Source organism: Drosophila ficusphila, unplaced genomic scaffold (assembly GCF_018152265.1).
Source record: "Drosophila ficusphila isolate 14025-0441.05 unplaced genomic scaffold, ASM1815226v1 contig_414, whole genome shotgun sequence".
Lineage (NCBI taxonomy): Eukaryota > Metazoa > Arthropoda > Insecta > Diptera > Drosophilidae > Drosophila > Drosophila ficusphila.
The window spans coordinates 12785112-12804490 of record NW_025064328.1 but is presented as its reverse complement, the minus strand read 5'-3'; the positions used below and the strand labels follow the sequence as shown (position 1 = coordinate 12804490).

Here is a 19379-nt window from a genome sequence, read left to right as displayed (position 1 = left end):
TAAGCTGGCCAAGATAGTTTTGACAGTTTTGTAAGTTGGATTTTTCCGCTAGGAAGGAATATAAATTTATTCCAGCCTTGGGTGAATTATAAAACGTTTAAGAGTATATAAGTACATTTAGTCGTGATGCATTTTTATATATTTTAAAAATGTTGTTATGAAATAAAGATCTTTGTTTGACTGCTTAGCTTGGCCTTTACACTTATTTAATGGCCCGCTCTCTAATTAGCTGACAGGCAAATCCAAAGGCGTTTACATGTGTCTGGGACCCTTTTCATGGGGTGAAATTGGAGGGTGGATGGGGGCCACTGTAACCGCAACACAAGGCGTTTCAAATGTTCCTTTCAAATTAATTAGAAGTTTGCGGTAAGCAAAGCAAAGCGACGCCAAGTTGCCGGCTTGCCCTTTCGGCGGTGGCAGTCATTCATGGACATCATCATCTTCATTGATGGCAACCGAGGAGGCCACAAAATGGTTTTTGGCCAACAATGAAATCTGAGTTCTAATTGCCAGCACACAAACATATAATTAACTAAATAACGAGATGGGGATTGGGTGGTATCTTAACCATTTGGCTGCTGTTAACGGCATCCGTAATTACCTTTGATATGCTCAGCCACACTTTCTGGAGTCGGGGTTTTTCAATTAATGTTGCCAAATGTCTTTTCAGGTTGCACACTGTCGTGTTCTGTTTCGCTTTGTGTAAAAGTTTTTTAATTTATTGGCCATAAATTTAACAACGTTTGCCCATCATTGGCACCTGCCCAAAACAGTTAAGGTAAATGAATAAATACACGAACAGAAAGTAAAACATATTTCTTTTGTTTCGGTTTGAGCTAAATCGCATATATCTTAATCACCTTGTCAAAAGCGAAAGAAAATGTTTGCCAGTACTTTTAATTAACAAATGTTTACATTTATGTGAAAACTATAAATGGTTAAATTGACAGAAGAAATCTTTTCTTTTTAAATAGAGGTGGAAACAAACGCAAATGTATGTTATGTTATAAAATGAAATATGTTCAAAGTAAGCAAACTAAATATGTAACTAAATAAATAAACAGCATCCCATTGACTTATTGAAAATATTTAACCCAAAAGGAAGACAAATAACTCGAAAACCCAACCAAACAGTGAGCAGAAAAGACAAAGAGCCACCGATTAACATTTATTGGTTCTGAACTTTAATTTGCCTTGTTGGCCGAGCTGCTTACCTCTCGCTGGCCTTCTGGCCATTTGACATTCGAACCGAGGCTAGATTTATGGGATTGCCTGTGCTGATTAGTTAGCCATAAATCTTCAGTGTTTGCTTATGGTCAGCAGTTCAGCCGATTGTCTCGGTGACCCCGAACTATATGTTCCACGTATTGTTCTGCATTTTCTACCATCCGATTTACCTAAGACATTCTCCTCCTTTCGAAGCTAAAGAATTTACAAGTCATGCTTGGAAAACATTTTCCTTCGTTTCTCATCATTGCACCATTAACAGGTTAACTCATTTTAAATGAAATCTGCGCTAAGCGAAATATAAATATATGAACAGCAGAAAAAGTAGAAGAAACAGCGCAGCACTCTTAATTTGCAAAGTTTTTACGCTGACTGAACTTTAACCCTGCCGCAGGTGTTAAAAATGATTTGCAAAATGCAAAACTTTCCGTTATAAATTCATGGCCATATATAACTAAAAAAAAAAAAAAGGAAGAAAAGGAAAGCCAAGCGATTCGCAAAAGAAGTTAAAATTGCTCAAGTTTTATATATATATTTCGTTTTCTGACGTGAATTATGCAAAAAGTTTAATAAAATTCTAGCAAATCGCAATATCACAGGACGTATTTTGTAGTTTTGGTGGCAGTACTTAAATAAAGTCTTAAATATTCCAAATTCACAAATGATGTGGAAGTAAACAAAATATGAATGGTTATTTTTCGTTTTAAATGTCTCTGATAAGTATGCTATGCATATCTCACTGTATTTTTGTTCACTAAACCAAATTAAAATTATCCTTAAGATGTTTTAGATACTTTTGCTTTTAAGGGTTTTTTTCATAAATTACGATAAGCACGCCACAACAAAGACGTGCTTAAACTAAGCAAATAAATGCTCCTTTTTATGACAAACAACTGGATAATTTGCAAAGATCCCACGCAAAATAAGCAGAAGAGTGAAAGGAAAACTATAGCGCGGAATATTTACATTCCTCTTTCGGCTCGATGTCATAAATCTTATACACCTGGTTGTGAATGTGTAAACGCCCACACGCTGGCACGGGTAAATTTAGTGCCAAAATATTTAAAGTCTATTTGTTAAGGCCAAAAACCAAAGGAAAAGCGCGGCGAAAAAAGCACGAATAAGCCAAATAAACCGCCAGAACCACCTGAAAAATGAGAAAGGGAGAGCATTGGCATGAAAACCCCAGAGAAACCCCCAACAATTTAACAACTGACTTCATGTGAACTAAGCAAACATGCAAGTGTGTGCACACACGGACTCCCTCATACACACACACACAATCACACTCCCACGTAGAATGCATAAGCTTTCCTGAAAAGAGGAAAAATGGCAGGGAAATTTCCAGGAAGGAGCAAGCTTCTTTTTTCCTTTGTTCCATGAATGCTCATACTATTTTTTTGTGCTAGGGACTTCTTTCATTTCTTTATTTTCCGAGTAGTTCGATTCAAACCAGAGCTTTTTCAATTAAAGTAAAGAATAGGGTTTTTTTCTAGTTAGTGGTAATTTTATAAGTTTATCAAAAACTTTTATAAATATATAGAACAAAACATTTTTAAAGTGAAGGAAAGGGTTTTTCGTTAAGTTTTTGAAAGAAAAGTTTTCTTCACTTAATTATTAAGCCACAGGTTGAAAACATTTATAAAGACTATTAAAAACCAAAAAAAAATTCAATCGGATCACAACGTTAAAAAAAAAACTTAAAAGTTATTGCCCACATAAACAAATAACAAAGTTAAACATTTGATTCATTTTAAAATCTGCAGCAAATTAAAAACACGTTATTTAATTGCTATCAACATAATGCAAATTGGACATGCAAATCCCACTGTAAATAAATACAGTGAGCAACAAAAGGAAGCCTCCGAATGCCCTTCAGTCGTTCAACCAAAGAATTTTCAGGTTCTTTAAAAAACATTTTTACACATAAGGGCGAAAAAATTTTAATCACAAGTAAAAAAAGGCTTATCCTTGGCCACACGGAATATTGACAGGCACACAGGGCTTAAGCGAAGATTAACTGCAGCCAGTGTGTGTGCATGCTATTTTTCATACATATGCACGGCACGTATTTGAATTATGTGTGCCAGTGAGTCCGGAAAATTCACACGCACACATGCCAGTGTCAGACGCGGCAAAATAAATAAATATAAATTTCGACATGCTGAATATTTTTCCTTAGTGTCGCCGCTCTGAGGGATCCTCTTTTCCACTGATACACAAATGAGTCTAGGCCCCGCCCACTAATCATTTTGCCTTGGCGGAAAATTGCAAGCCGATTAAATTGGCAATCAAGTGAAAAGACATCAGCACTCCCAGCAGGATGGTTTTCCAGCAGACGAGCAAAGGATGAAAAGCGGAGTCCTGTGGTAAAGTCCCCTCATCTTTAGCGCCGGTAAAATGGCATAATTACATGTAACTAGCCGAAAAAGTTTACATTTATGAGCGACTGGCGGCTGTTACCTGTTACCAGGGATATGGCCAACATTCAGGCGGGGAAATGGCGAGTTTTCCGGGAGGGGAAAGTGGGACTAAGCCATCATCCAAGCGGTGCTATTTATGTCGCCATCAGCGTGGCGGAAAAATGGAGACACAGAGAAAACAGCAAAGGAAAGCAGAGGAAAAGCGGGGAGTTTTCGGCAGCCAAATGGCTGCGTTGACACAGTTTCCCTTGTCGCCCAGCTGCGTCTGATGCTTTTCCCTCCCGGCTTTTCCCCACCCCTTTTTTCTCTGTGTGTGTGAAAAATTTGCGGCAAAAAAGGGGCTAGCAAATTATGAATGAAAGATGGCGGTAAAGTTCGCTAAATGGTTACTGGAAAATATAAAAGAGGGGCCTCTTCAAGTAGAGAGTTTCATGGGGAAAGTGAGAAATTACGTAGGTATATTCTCCGGATTATCAATATTAAAGAATAAAGAAACTTTTTTAATTATCTGTTGTTTTTTAACTACTATTTTTGTAAACTAAAGAGACATGCTTGTTTTTAGAAAATAATTAAATAAAATAAAGAAATTTATATTGAGGTAATCAGAATACACCATATGCTTTAGATGTTGATATTCATAATTTATAATATAAATGCTAAACAGGATCTTGGTTTTTATTCTTTTCTAATTTTATTGAAAGATAGACCCAAATCCAATTAAAATTTGTAGACAGTTGAGTAGCAGAAATCAAAGCAAAGTTTAAAAGAAGCATCTGCGGATGACCTTTTTGCACTTTTACCCTGTTTGCTTAACAGCTTAGGAAGGGGGAAAAACTCGCTGATTGCAATTGACCTCGAGACTCAAAACTGCCCACTCACTTATTCCCCAACTCACAACTGATGGACAGCTGAAATCGGACAGACATCCAGACACCAGCTGGGCATATTTTAATTACCATTTAGGCAAACGAAGAAAAAAAAAACACGAAACGCAAAAGAGAACATTAAAAGCCAACTGCAGACGCTCCTGCCGTGTCCTCTGACCCCTGCCACGCCCCCTTTGCCCCTGACCTGGCTACTTTGAACTTCTGGCTCAACTTTCTGCCCAGCTGTCAAATGGGTGCGAGTGGGAGAGCAACAAAATGCGGCAAATGTTGTTTGGAATATTAATTCGACTTTGGGCCGCATTTAAGAAGCTTAATGAACTCGAATCGCGGGATTAAAGCTAAAGCTACACAGAAAAAATTCATTTTTTAAATAGTTTAATTTTCAATAGTTTAAAAAAATTCTTCTATATTCCAACCTAATAAATTCATATTCATATGGTTCTAAAACTAGAAAATACAATTTTAATTGTAAATGTTAATTTTACTTTTATAATATGCAATTCTTTTTTTTAGGTGTACTTAGCAATGTGCTTAATTTCGACCATCAATGTGGGAGAAAAGGTGGAATGCGGACGGCGAACAAAAACTTTTAATGCCGCATCGTTCTATCCCTCGGTCCCTTGATATTTGTTTATTCTTTGAACTTCTCCAATTAAAAGTAAATATTGTGAGTAGTTTATCTCGATTTCATTCAGAGCCGGGCAGTTTGCATAGTTGGCAGTTTTAGCCCGGAGTTTTCCCCCCTTTTCCCCGTTAACAAGCCAACTTTGCTTGCATTTCGCACGCAATCTAAGACTGCGGCTCCGTCAATTCCACTCCAATGCTTTTGCGTTGTATCCCCATCTGTAGCTGTATCTGTATCTGATTTTCACTCGAATCTAGCTCAACTTTGGGGGCCAGAAACTTTTCTTTGCGCGTAATTTAATGCCTTTTAAAGCGGCAACGCGGCCCTGCTAACTTTTTGACTGGCAGAGTGCTATGGAATGGCAGCGAAACTGGCTAAAACATTTCCCAATTTCACTAAACTTTAGAATTTAGCAGTGGTTCTTACTCTTCAACTAAAAATATGATATTTTCAGTAGATAAAAGACCTTTTAACCCAGATTTATACAGTTCTTAAGTTGTGTTTCTCTACATTTCACTCAAATATTGATTTTGGCTAATATAAAAATAAATACCACAAAAATTAGGTACACATCTTGCTAATTGGCTTACCTTAAGATTGCAAACTTCTCGTAAAGTAAAAGCGAAGAGAAAGTGAAAGTTTACTTACAGTTCCCGCACTTTTGACCTTTCACATCCACAACTCCCAAGCAGACACTCGAAATCTCGCTGCAGCTAACAAAAACATGGAATAATTTTATTTACGATTCAACTTTATAGTCTCAAAATCATATGAGTAACTGCCACAAAGAAAATGGGAGGGCTTGGTTATGCAAGGTGCAAAGCATAAAAAATCGTGGTAAAACTTTATGTGCGTATCCCTGAGATGATTCTCCAGTCAAATGCCCAAGTTGGGTTTACTTTATGGTAGAAAAAAAACAGAAAGCAGGGGGAATAAAATAATAAAAACTGAAATTAATGCCGACGAGAGGAGCTAGGGAACACGTGTGTGAATAATTTATGCCGTCCCGAGATGGAATAAAAAACGAATTATGTTTAGGACACTTTGAAAGTGTTTTATTGAGCTACCTGGAGATTTTAAACAAAGTGAGATTTAATTTAGTTATGCATTGTCTGCATTTTGAAACAAGTCTTTTCTTTAGTTAAAGGAATTCAAGTGTAAAAGCTCAAAATGAACCAATTATTATTGAAAGAACTATTAAACCAATGAGTTCATTTAAATGAAAGGACTTTACTGAAAATTGAATAATGAGATGTAATGGAATTTAAGCTTGAAATTCTACTTTTAAGTTTAAGAATTTGTTTTTAAATAGTAGTAAAGTAAACAAATATAACCTTTAATTTGATAACCTTTACCCAGAAAATGCGGATTAAGGACTTGATACTTTACCCATTTTGGACAAAGAGCGCCGTGCATTTTCTTGTAGAGCGCTGCCGCTTAAAGTGCCGGCCAGCGATTTTGTTGGCGCGGAGTAAACCGTCCAACTTGACTGCAATGGCCTTGGCCTGCGCTCCATTGCAGCCCATTTCCCAACCCAATCCCAGTGCGAATCCCCAGCCCTGAAACCCGCCTCATTTCCATCGTTTTGTCTCCGCACCATTGTTCGGGACAGCAGCTCGTTTGGCCTTTGCCTCGGCAGCAACTCATTAAAAATTCCATTTTCATTTCGCCCATCATCCATTTTGATTTCATAGTCGAGTGGATGCCGCTGGGCGGCTGGGCTGCTGCTCTGCTCTGCAGTTGGATTCTGGTCGAATTGGTCCGAATTGGATGAGATGGGGTTGCCAACTGCGCGTCGCGCAATTTCAAAGTGTTTACTTTCTTGCACATTGATTTCGATGTGACTTTCACTTTGGCTTTCGCCCTTTTGCATTTCAACGTTGGCAATTTGATATTTTATTTAAATAACCACCGACGCTCTTTCTTTTTCCCCCCCTTCACCCCTCGAAATTCTCAGAGAATTTTTGAACGCCATCGTAATTAAAAAATAAATAAAAGAATTATGCAATTTTTTTCGGCATCAGCTTTATAAATGTACATATAAACAGTTTTTCCGGCAAACATGAATGAATCCATATGCAGACGTATTGCAAATTGGAAAGGAAAACGGTGGCCGCAGTTAATTATTTGCCCTGCCAGTTTGGCGAACGTGACGTATACGTAATTTTTATCCCGCCTGATTCACTGATGAATTGTTTGCCCAGCACTCAATCAATATATGTACAGAGAACTTATATGCATGTAAATATGCATATATATTATTACTTGATTGTATATTTGCGCTCGCGTATGCTTTAATTTATTTGGGCATTCATTTTTAAGGTTAAAAGTCCTTTATTACGAAAAAAACTTAGTGCTATTTAAGTATGATAATGCCTTTTGGTACAATTTATACAGTCTCAATTGGATTTTGATTAAATCTAAAATAAAATTTATTGCTAATCCACATAAATGTGTTTTATTGAAATTGAAATTTAATAGAATTAAATGATGTCAGCCAAATTCAACAACTTATTTATGATGCCATAAATTTAAACTAAATTAATTCAATAGAACATATAATTTATTCGCCGATCAAAGTTGTACTATTTATTTTCCGACAATTTCACCCTAGATTTTAAAGTCTCTACAACTACAAAACTGCACACATAATATTTGAGTAAAATTTATATTTTATTCAGCTAAACAAGATGGACAAGATAATGATTTGCATCATCGGATCGGGCAACTGGGCCACGACTATAGCCCGTAATGTTGGCAGGAATGTGATTAATTCGCAAACGCTTGACGAAAAGGTGCCAATGTATGTGTACGAGGAAATGGTTGATGGCCGAAAACTCACGGAAATCATCAACACCACCCACATAAATACCAAGTACATGCCGAACTTTGAACTGCCGCCAAATATTGTGGGTGTAATTTGATTAGAAACGAAACATGAAATTTTTAATACTCAATTTCTTTTGTAAGGTTGCCGTGGATGATATTGTGACCACGGCCAGAGATGCAGACATTATAATTTTTGCCATTCCGCCGACTTTCGTTAGCAGCTGCTGCAAAACTCTACTCGGAAAAGTTAAGCCCACTGCCCATGCAGTTTCATTGATCAAAGGATTCGAACGCGGCGATGATGGGCAATTCGTCCTAATTTCCCAGATTATTATGAGGCAGCTAAAGGTTAGTCCCAGTAAAAAAGATTCAAAAATATTTATAAGTAATTTGTTTCGGTTATCTTTTAGATTCCCTGTTCAGTCCTAGTGGGTTGCAATTTGGCCCACGAAATAGCCAATGACCACTTTTCAGAGGGAACAGTTGGCTGTCGAGATCAGAAATATTTTCGAGTTCTGCACGACATTTTTAAGTCGCCCACTTTTCGTGTTGTGGTTACTGAAGATGCAGACTGTGTTGAGATATGTTCCACTTTAAGGGTAAGCTGCCTTTTTTTAAAATATGTATTCGCCAGAAAAGCGAGTCTTTTTTTACAGAACATAATTGCCTTTGCGGCTGGATGCTCTGATGGAATGGAGTTGAATGAAAACACAAAGGGAGGGATTATTCGCAGAGGTTTTCTGGAGATGCTTCAGTTTGTGGATGTATTTTATCCCGGCTGTCGCATGGGGACCTTTTTCGAGTCCTGCGGAATATCTGACTTGGTAACCAGTTGTTATGGTAACTACAATTTATGTTTCAATTTTAAAACTATTACTTAAATATATCTTCTTCCCAGCAAATCGCAATCGAAAGTTAGCCGAAGCGTTTGTGAAAACAGGTAAGCCTTTGAGTGAATTGGAGCACATTCTCATTCCAGGACATGAGCCACTGGGTCCAGTGACTGCTGAATTAGTTCATCATATGCTAAAAAAGAAGGGCTTGGAAGATAAGTAGGTGTTATGCAAGATCGCTTTTTTTACCCTTTTGTAAATAACTTTATTTTTTCAGATTCCCTCTGTTCACAACTGTGTACAGGATTTGCACAGGAGATTATCCATTACATCGCCTGGTGGAAACTCTGATTAAAGCACGCGAGGACATGTAAGCAGGATCTCCCGGGAATCCCCTGCTGATCTCGAAGTAATAATAACTTTCCCTGCAGATTCCATCCGCTCCATACTTTCCAGCTTTGAGGGGTTTCGTTTCACGTGTAATAAGATTTAAATAAAACAGCTTTGGGATGCAGAAATGCAACCGAATAACGCGGCAATTTGCTTTCTTTACATTTTTAGACGGCTAAATGGAGCACATGAGGTTGGGCTTTGTCTGGGCCAAACATAAGTACTTATATAAAGTATTTGTAGGCAAATGCGGCAGGACGCTCCGCTCGATGTTCAAACAAAGCCCTTCAACATTTGTATTGTGCGTCTTTTCTTGGTGCAGTTCAAGTATTCCTTTAGCGGAGAGTGCACTCCATTGAATGCACCAACGCTCCGAGCATAACGAAAAACAACGGAAATCACTTCAGTCGGGGATCCGGATCCGGATGAATGGAAAAGAAAGCCGCCCGCTTTTCCATCTCATTGTTTTCCATAGCTCAACTATAAATTTGTGTGTGTTTCCCTTCTGTCCGGTAGTTTTTCTTCGCAGCTCGCAGCATTGTATTGGAGGTCTGAAGTGCTTTTCAATCGGAATTGAGGAAATGGGAGCAACCACTGGAGGACTTGTCCAGATTTTCCCCACCACAGTTCACTGAACTATTGAAACATAGAGCCCTATATGTCAACACGTCTTATTCAGGCAGTCAACGAATAAAGCTTAAACAAAAACCCCAATTCCTGAGCAGGAGCTCCTATAAAATATTTTATTCAACAAACAACTAACAAGCGGAAACCAACAATGCAACGATATCTTAAATATGTGATACCAGTGCTTCCTATTTTCGTACTACTTATCTGGATGCTTTTTAAAAAGGAAGATCAAAAGTCGGAGGACAAAGGAAAAGCTACGACTTCAATAGCTTCAAGATTTTGGCACGAGATGTATTTTTTCTTTTTTAAAGATGAAAAACCCAAGGCGAAACCACTCAGCTTTACTCAAAGAATGTTGCATTACCTGAAGGGCTAATCCTGTTGTTCATGAATCAGTAAACCAACTTCTGAATTTTTACATGCAAATGATTTTTCTGAAAATGGCACACCATTTATTTTGTTCACTGACGGCAAAAGTCAATTTTGAAATTGTTATTTAATAAATGATTTATGTAATTCATTTAGTTTTCGGCTTTGCGATTTCACGCGGATTTTTTCAGGCATAATTAAATCGAAACTACAAACGCGGTAATCAGCGAATAGAGAAATTTGATGCCTGTGGCTTTATTGCATGCGGATTATGTAACGGATTAGTTCAAATGTCGAAATTGTCCGATTTGATTACATTAGCAAACAACATTTAATCCTTACCGAATGACAATTATTGTGTATGATTGGGATATGCTTTTTTGGTGCGCAGCTCGTGTGAAACAGTACCAATATTACTTATTAATAAATTTTAAAATGATGGAAGCTTGTCGAGCAAACCAGATAAGTAAAAAAAAGTAATAAAACGAGAACAAAGTGCACAAAATATATGAAAAAGATTACAGTCATAATATCATTTTCTTCATTATGCATTCATTTATTAACGCAGGCCACATTACGCACATTCAGTCGAACGGCTTTTCAATTTATTTAAAATTAAATTCGTTTCTGTAAAAACCATCAAAATGTTTTCCATTTCAATTGCTTTATTAGTTCGTTTCAGATTTGCAGTTTAGGCAAGCATATAACAAATATTCCGCTTACGTGCAGGTGCAAAATAGTTGGCTAAAAATGAAATGGAAATCCCTGCAACGGAACCAAACTGTCCGGCTCGGTCTGACTGTGGTTAAACAAATATGCCTGGGGTCCCGGGCAAATAGAAAAAGCTATGGAAATTTGCATATCAGGTGGAGACCAGAAGGGCCTGTCCCCCGCCCCGATTCCCTTTCTCCTTTTCCCAATCCTTGTTGCATTTTTCGGTGGGTTGTTGGTTGGCAACTCGGTTGCCGTTCTCCTTTGCCGATAATTACACGGTAAATTTGGCAAAATGTGACGTCAAATAGCAAACAAGACGCCAGTAAAGACCCAAACGAGTTGCACGTATCCATGTAGCCAGGTATCCGATGTATCTATGCATCCTTGCCACGCATACACGCGCAGGCTGGAGCACACAGATACGCGCACTGGATCCACAGATACACCTTTACACAGAGAGAGGCAGTGGCGCAAGCACTTCAAAAAATAAATAACAATTTGGTACGTTACACACGTCTCGGCTTATGCAAACGTATCTGCAACTTGCTCCACTACCCGTCTCTTTCTACCCCCAGTACGGCCGTCTCTTTCTACTAAAAGAATGCTTCATTTCATGACCACCCACTTGGCAAATAGAATATACACAGGACATGTGGAGCGGCTGACGAGAGAGGTCCTCGGAATGGTGTTGTTTGTTGATTCGGTTATTGTTGCTGTCTGTTGTTTGCTCCCAAATTGAACAAATAGTTAAAACAATCCTCGCCAGAATAGATATCACTCGGCTGGTGCAGGAAACCCAAAACCGGAGGATCCAAAATCGTAAGATATGAGCGTGGAATTTAAATAAGTTAACTCGCGGTAAAAGTTTTGAAGAGAAAACTTAATGCAACTATGTACATATTAAGGAATTCAAATTTCAATTTAAAAGCTGTTCTATTTTAATGATTTCCTATTAATTTTGGTAAACAAAATAAGGATCCTTTTTGATAGTAAATACATTTACTTTGCCTTTCTTGTCGCTTCGTTTTTAGCCTTTTTTATTAATAACAAAAAATACATATAGGCAGTAGTTTATGAAATCTGACTAAATATTATGTGTGTACACTTGAAGAAAATTTGCAGTTAATTAAATTCTTTGCGGAAATCGAAAGATCGTTGATTGAACAAGGAAAAAGGTTGCAGATTCGAGGAAGTGGGGATAATAACATGGATCAGCTGTCGATCAACCAGAAGATATATGTCCGTCGTTCTGATGGCAGAGTCCACATGGCAGGAATTGTGAAACTGGAGGGCGGCAGCAATAACATGGTAACGGTGGAATGGCCCGAAGGACATAGGTTAAGGGGTAAGGAACTCCCTTTGGAACTGGTGATCCTGATGAATCCGCAGATCTTTGATCCTTCTCCCTGCACGGCATCCATACCTCCACGATCCGTGAAGCAACGCATGTCAGCTGGAAAGTTGCCACCTCGCGTGGGAACTGCCACGCCCCGTCAACTTACGCCCACCACGTTGCCTTCAAATAATCAGGATGAAGTAATGATGCAAGTGGAAAGGGTGAGGAAACAACGTGAACGAAGACGTGAACTTCAAGCCCGAGCTCGTCAAATTCGGGAGAATGCCATGAACGAAGATCCTGGGAATCCCAATTGGGAAATAGCCAGGATGATACGACTGCAGCGCCTCCAATTGGAAACTCGTCCTGTGAAGAGCAGTGGATTGAACAAGCCCCTCAAGGAGCACCAAATTGTGGTTTGTGTAAGAAAAAGGCCACTGAGAAGGAAGGAGTTGGCAGATAAAGAATTGGATGTGGTCAGTGTACTTTCTAAAGATATGTTAATGGTTCACGAGCCAAAAAAGCATGTGAATCTGGTCAAGTTCCTAGAGAACCACAGCTTCCGTTTCGATTATGTCTTCGATGAAGAATGCTCAAATGCCACGGTCTATGAATTCACTGCCCGACCTTGGATAAAGCACATTTTCGAAGGCGGAATGGCCACCTGTTTTGCCTATGGACAAACTGGAAGTGGTAAGACCCACACGATGGGTGGTCAATTCACTGGGAAACAACAGAGCTCCTTGAATGGCATTTATGCCATGGCCGCCATGGATGTGTTTTCCAATCTGCAGTTACCAATTTATGACAAGCTGAAGTTGCGAGTCTCCTGCAGTTTCTTTGAGATCTACGGATCTCGAGTTTACGATCTTCTGATGCCGGGTAAACCACAATTAAGAGTTTTGGAAGATGGCAAGCAGCAGGTGCAAGTGGTGGGTCTGACCGAAAATCCTGTCAAAAACACTGCCGATGTTTTGGCCCTACTTGAACTGGGAAATGGAGTTCGAACCTCGGGACAAACCTCTGCCAATTCCAAATCCTCTAGATCTCATGCAGTTTTCCAAATTGCACTTAGATCTTCGATATCAGAGCGTTTGCATGGAAAATTCTCACTTATAGATCTCGCGGGAAATGAAAGAGGAGCTGACAATAGTTCGGCGGATCGGTTAACCCGCATCGAAGGATCGGAGATCAACAAATCCCTGCTGGTTTTGAAAGAATGCATACGAGCTTTGGGCCGTCAATCAGGTCATTTGCCCTTCAGAGGTTCCAAACTCACTCAGGTTCTTCGTGACTCATTTATTGGAGGCAAGAAGGTAAAAACCTGCATGATAGCCATGATTTCACCTGGCCTTCATTCTGTGGAACACACTCTGAATACCCTGCGATATGCGGATCGGGTCAAGGAATTGAACGCAGAGGCTGCCTCTCCAAAACGACTGGTAAACGATCTGACTCAAAATCTTAGCTGCGAGAGCAACTCAATGCCGGATATTGTTAGTCAGTTACATAGTCTCAATACTTTTATCTCATCCACATCGCTGCCAAATGGAAGCAATCAAATAGAAAAAGGGAACACCTCCAGTGAAGTCCATGGACCAGTATCCAAAACATCTTATCCTAAATCTAAATCTAGTCGAAAGTTAAGCCAAAAGAAGGGCAAGGCTAAATTTCGAAGCAACAATTTTTTTTAATGCCCAAGATCAAAATCAATTTATATAGCAACTTTTGAAATGCAATAGGCTTATTTGACAAAATTGTGTGTAAAGATCTATATAAATGGTAAAGAAAAAAAAGTACAAACAAAAATTATTATTGTCTTCTTAAAATGGAAGAGTGAATAAAATGTTCAAAATAAATCGTATGATTTTGTTTTATTTATGCTGAAACCGGCAAGTTCTTTAAGGTTTTCAGTGGCACCAGCACTCTAAAATGTAAGTGAAATATATCTGGGCGCTTCCCTTAAATGCTCCAACAATATTCACTTAATAAATTAAACGAAACCTAGCAACGAGTCTCTATTGTAGGACGACTTCATTTAAATTCGCCCGGGGTAATCTCTGCCGATTGAAGTCTGTTCACGACACTTATTCCTACGTCTTAAAGTTGTCAGCGTATTCCGATCCCCACTCCCCGCTTTCCTACTTTTCTGGCCCAGTTCATTTGTGTGCGAACCTGTTCCCTTGGCTTAGGGTCCTAGCCCACTTTCGTGTCCTTCAACCAACACACGTAGCAGTGGGTTCATGTGTGTGACTACATTTTCCTATGCTCAACTCAAACTAAGCGCAAATATTTTCCGCATAGTTGCGCATTAAGCCAAAAACTTACTTTTCCTTACAGTTTTTTTTTTCTGTGGCTTTTTTTTCGTTTGTTTTTGGACGGAAGTGGGAAAGTGGGGATATGGCTCCTTCGACAGCTGTCAATATACAATATTGGGGATTATGATGGTGCCAAGACACGTCTTACGACAAAGCTTTGTGTCAATATATTAAATTATGGCTTAGGGCGGCTTTTCCCTAACTCCCAGCCTCTTCAGCCCCCTTGCTTAACTTTTTGGCATTTTTCGCGCAAATCCGCACATAAATGCTTAAGGCTGAATGAATATGGATGAAGCAGCGAATTTTGTTATTCCTGCGCATTTGACACTAATTGAAATCGAAAAAAAATCTTTTGGAAAAACTGTCATTTGAATTATGGCGTCTACATAATGCAAGAGGCAATTATTTAGAAGCTTTTTCAAGATTTTCTTTAGTATTTTTATATAAACTTATATTACTCATACGCCTTGTTGGCCGATTAAAAGCTTTAATAGCAAACTAAATGTTTTGCATTTTTCTTTTAAGTAATCTCAAAAGCCTCTTAGGGATTTAGGTAAGGTAAACTAAGCAAAGCCTAAAAATATATTTGATTAGTGTCTTACATTGTTTTCACAAAGAATTTAAAAACCGTTTTATTACAAGTTTTTGTTTACTTACGTATTTTTAATCCAAAAATAATATTTCCCAAATGGCAAACAACATCAGCTTACAATGACTGCAAAAACACACAATACACTCGAATTAAATTTGAATTTTTGCAACACCTTTGACGACATCTATCTTGGCCTGTCAACAATTTAATGTTTGCAATTTAATTTTAAGTCCCTGCTGTCTTTCGCATCGTTAATCAAAAGCGTCTTTAATCTTATGTCAAGTTATGTAAATAAACAATTACGAGCATTTATGTATGCACACTCACACAAGCGTACGAGCACCCACACACATACACTCATCCACACATACAGATATGAGCGCACACAAGAGCACAAATTTTGCGGCTTAAAGTTAATTCATTTCGCAAGTGTTTACCTAACCTGGCATTAAAACGGCTAGAAAGGCGACATACGCCCACGGGTTGATGGGTCTGCCAAAGTGCCATCCCTCGTCGCTTTCTAATACGCCATTAACATAGCTACCTAAATAAGTAAGTAAATTCGATAAGCACACAGATACTGACGCACACACACACACACACACATACAGGCAGTGAGTAAACAAAACCGGAAGGAAACGCGTGCAGATTCAGCGGAGTGCAAACATTTCAATTTGGGGAAACTGATAAGTCCTATAAATGTAAACTTAACGTTGCCTAAACAAATTTCCAAATAAATCCCCCGCCCCATTGAAAAAGCCAGAAATAGCGAGGCGATAAGTCAAACACATCTCCTGATTGAAGGCTTAAAGCATTTTTGGCAGAGCTGCTCCACGATTGAGTATCGATTACTTTGTGTCTAATGCACTTTTGCAACTGGAGGGCTGCAACTGAAGAACTCGCAGCTCCATTCTGCTTTCCACTTCTCCAACTCTTCGAAACGTAACCCAAACTGTTGGCCAGGAAAACTTTGCCCGCGGCAGTCGCAAAAGTGAGGGGTACTAATGGCTTCAGCTGAAAGGATATCGAAAAATTGAGAGATATGTAGAAGGGGGAAATCCATGATAAAAGCCAACCGTGAGAAAATAAATTGGAAAAATCTTTACCTAACATTTATTCAAAAGAACTTTAACGCATACTTTATAAAAGGTTTCAACCACAAATAGTTTTAATACAGCTTATCATAAATAATTTGTATTCATGACTAACTTTACTTAATGGTTTCATGACTTTTAAGGAGATAAAAATAACAAATGGGATGACTTGAAGAATAAGTCTCAAATTTAGAAAAGCTTCTTATTCAATGTTCAACCGAAACAAGTTTCTAAGTTAACTAGCAAAAAACACATGCTCGTGTGTCGAACCTGAAAAAAAGACAAAGAGGATGGCAGGTTTAAGCCCTTTTTCCTTTTCAGTTGTCCATTCCTCATTTTGCAGGACGCATGGCAAAATGTTTACAATGATAATTGTCCTGCTCGGTCCTTGTCGTTGTCATTGTCCAGCCAATAAATTTTTGGCAGCTGCATGGTTTGTTAAGCTCCGGGCTCAATCCTTTCCCCCCTTTCCCCTTCTCCCCACAAACATGTTGTTTGTCCTGTTTTGGCCACTGGCTATTGGCTATTGGCCGAGTGGGTGGTGTCCGTGCTTCGCTTGAGCCCTGTCCCTCATGTCGTCGCTTCGACCACTTGGCTCAGCTCAGGGCGAATTATTTATGTCTCGCATTCCAATTGCAGTTAAAACAATTTTTCGGGAAATGAGATTTTCATCTTTCGAATGCATTCTATTGCGGAAATTGATTACTCGAATGGATTTAAATGCACCGAACAGGGGCTTAAATTTCCATTGCTCGGCAGTTCTGGCTTAAAGGTGTCTTGCAGTAATTGAAATGTCCCTATTAAAACCTCCTTTCCCTGCCATATCCCACTATATCCTTTAATCCCGGACCAGTCCGAGTCCAGTGAACGGGGCGTTCCCTCTTGTCTTAACCCAAATTGTTCGCCATTAAGCCGTCAAGTGCTAAACATGCAAGCGATTCGCAATCCCGCCTCGCCTTTTTATATTCTCTGTCTCTTACTTTCTCAGCTTTCTCTTTGGCCCCACCCCTTTCCACTTTCTTTCATTCGCGTGCCGGTATATGGAAAACATCGGAGAGAAATGTGCCAAGATAAAAACCAACTTTGCATATTTACTAACCCTGTCAGATGTCGGTGGAAGTCTATTAAGAACGGTGTGAGATCAACACGGCAATGTGCCGGGTATGGCTTAATTTCAATTTTCACTAGATAATTTTTTAGCAAAGAAAGGACTTTGCTATTTAAACCAAGTTGCTTCTATATCAACTAACCAAGAAAATGTTCTTGGTTTATTTTTATTTTTAGAGAGTTGCAGTTTTCTTTTCATAATATTATCTTCTGGCGGTATTTCAGCAAAAAAACAAAAACTTAACGAACACAACTTCGTTGCACTGACATGTCCTTGCAAATGCATGTGTGGGTGCCGACACAGTAGCTTGTGTGTGTGTATGTGTGTGCTTGTGTGGTAGTGTTTGTTTGTCACGCTAACCTCAAAATTGCCGCCAACAATTTAACAAGCAGACGCTGTGTGAAAAATATGTCAAACAGAAGGCGAAGGCGGTGACATTTTGCTCGCTTTTTTTTTGTGCATACGAAAATTGCGTTAGGCCACACATAAATACATACATGTCCCCACAGTCGAGTTACCAACATAAAAAGTGGCAACACACATACACACACACACACAAACGGAGCAGGACAAACAGTTTCCACAGCCACGTTTTGAATTATGCATGTCTGGCACACATGACTCGAATTTTACCGCCCCTCCTAACACTTCTTCTTCTTCTTCTCTCTCCGATTCTAACGCGAAGAAAATATACATATTCAGGAAAAATGAAAATGACAAAAAGAAGCCAACGGCCCGAAACTATTCGTTGCCGCTTTCCTTACACAACTTGGTAGTTTCAGGGGAGAGTGAAAAGCGGGAAAAGCGGGTGGAAAACCCAGCCAAGCAGGAAGGATGTGTTAGGGTATTATGGTTCCCCAACCTCGTAATGACTGAATTCTGTGTCTGGCTGCCAGCGACCACTCCAAACTAACATGTTGCCAACTCCAACCCGCCGGCAGGCACCTTTGATTGCCCCAAAATGTCCAAGGGTAAGTAGATTATCCATCTGGCTGGAGTTCAAGCAAAGGAAGCTCATTTCGAAGTCAATTACTTCAAAATGTTAAAAGGACTTTCCTTAGACCTACTATTTTTTTAAAGAGATACTTTTGGGTCAAGAAAAATCATACAAACGATAAAATATTATTACTTAAATGTATTCGTAGTAATATTATTAAACACAAAAAAAAATAATATCTTTTCAAGAAAAAAAATTAGAGTAAGCTGATTCAATCCGTAGTCAAGAAAATAAGTCCAGTAGCAAAAAATGATTGGTTTGAGTTACAGAAATACAATGAAATCTTCTTACAAAAAAATACACAGTATTTCGCCCATTATATTAATCAAAAGCTTAAAATAAACAAAAGCAAGGGATTTTAATTGGAAAGCAATCAATAGGCCGAAAAACTTTTTCCCATTACATCACATCCGAATGATTGGGCCAAGTTGCAAATATAATTACTGGTAAAAAGCCCAAGAGTGCAAAGAGTGGAAAAGAGGCCGGCACAAAACAGTAATTAAATGGAAAACGCACTCGAAGAGTCAGGCGAGCTGCGAGCCAAGTGAAACCAACTTGTGCAAGGCACTTGACTTTGGGCCACAATCGCGTGACTTTGAGCCAGCCCCTTAAAATACGCTCGCAACGCACAAACACACACAAGTACCGCTCGAGTATGAATTTATTTATACGTCGTAATGCGTATACATGATTTCTTTTTATAATTTTAATTTGCGGCAACCTTGGCCCGAACGCCGATGGCCTTGAGTATGGGGTATACTACACACAAAAAAGGTAATAGACTTTGGGGAATGGGTCTGGGCAGGTCTTGAGTTGATTTTGAGTTTCTCCTTGGCTGCTGAATAATAAATGCCGCTATTGATTTCCACCATACCACATCCCGAAAAAGGAAAACACAAAAATAAGCCAGAAAATTAAACTCCAGCCGGAAAGGAAAAGAAGGGGAAGGCCGACAAAATGAGACTGCGAAACTTTATTGACTCGCTTCAGTGCCACAAATTTACTTC

General features: G+C 38.9%; 2 protein-coding genes across 2 annotated transcripts; both read left to right on the top strand.

The window, feature by feature from the left end:
- Positions 1–7772: 7772 nt before the first annotated feature.
- Positions 7773–9363, top strand: LOC108096570 (glycerol-3-phosphate dehydrogenase [NAD(+)], cytoplasmic). Its single transcript, XM_017198266.1, has 7 exons — positions 7773–8071; positions 8133–8339; positions 8402–8590; positions 8648–8831; positions 8890–9043; positions 9102–9194; positions 9256–9363. Exons 1-7 carry the CDS (start codon positions 7853–7855, stop codon positions 9284–9286), a joined length of 1077 nt encoding a protein of 358 aa, XP_017053755.1. The 5' UTR covers positions 7773–7852; the 3' UTR covers positions 9287–9363.
- A 2579-nt stretch (positions 9364–11942) lies between these two features.
- LOC108096966 (kinesin-like protein Klp59C) lies at positions 11943–14122 on the top strand. Its single transcript, XM_017198943.2, has one exon. It carries the CDS (start codon positions 12134–12136, stop codon positions 13955–13957), a length of 1824 nt encoding a protein of 607 aa, XP_017054432.1. The 5' UTR covers positions 11943–12133; the 3' UTR covers positions 13958–14122.
- The last annotated feature ends 5257 nt before the right edge of the window (positions 14123–19379 follow it).

Bases quoted from the DNA above. Each gene is read 5' to 3' on its own strand.
- LOC108096570 (XM_017198266.1), top strand. From the start codon at position 7,853: ATGGACAAGATAATGATTTGCATCATCGGATCGGGCAACTGGGCCACG. The intron at 8,591-8,647 runs GTAAGCTGCCTT...CTTTTTTTACAG, and splicing joins AGATATGTTCCACTTTAAGG to AACATAATTGCCTTTGCGGC. The intron at 8,832-8,889 runs GTAACTACAATT...TCTTCTTCCCAG, and splicing joins CTTGGTAACCAGTTGTTATG to CAAATCGCAATCGAAAGTTA.
- LOC108096966 (XM_017198943.2), top strand. From the start codon at position 12,134: ATGGATCAGCTGTCGATCAACCAGAAGATATATGTCCGTCGTTCTGAT.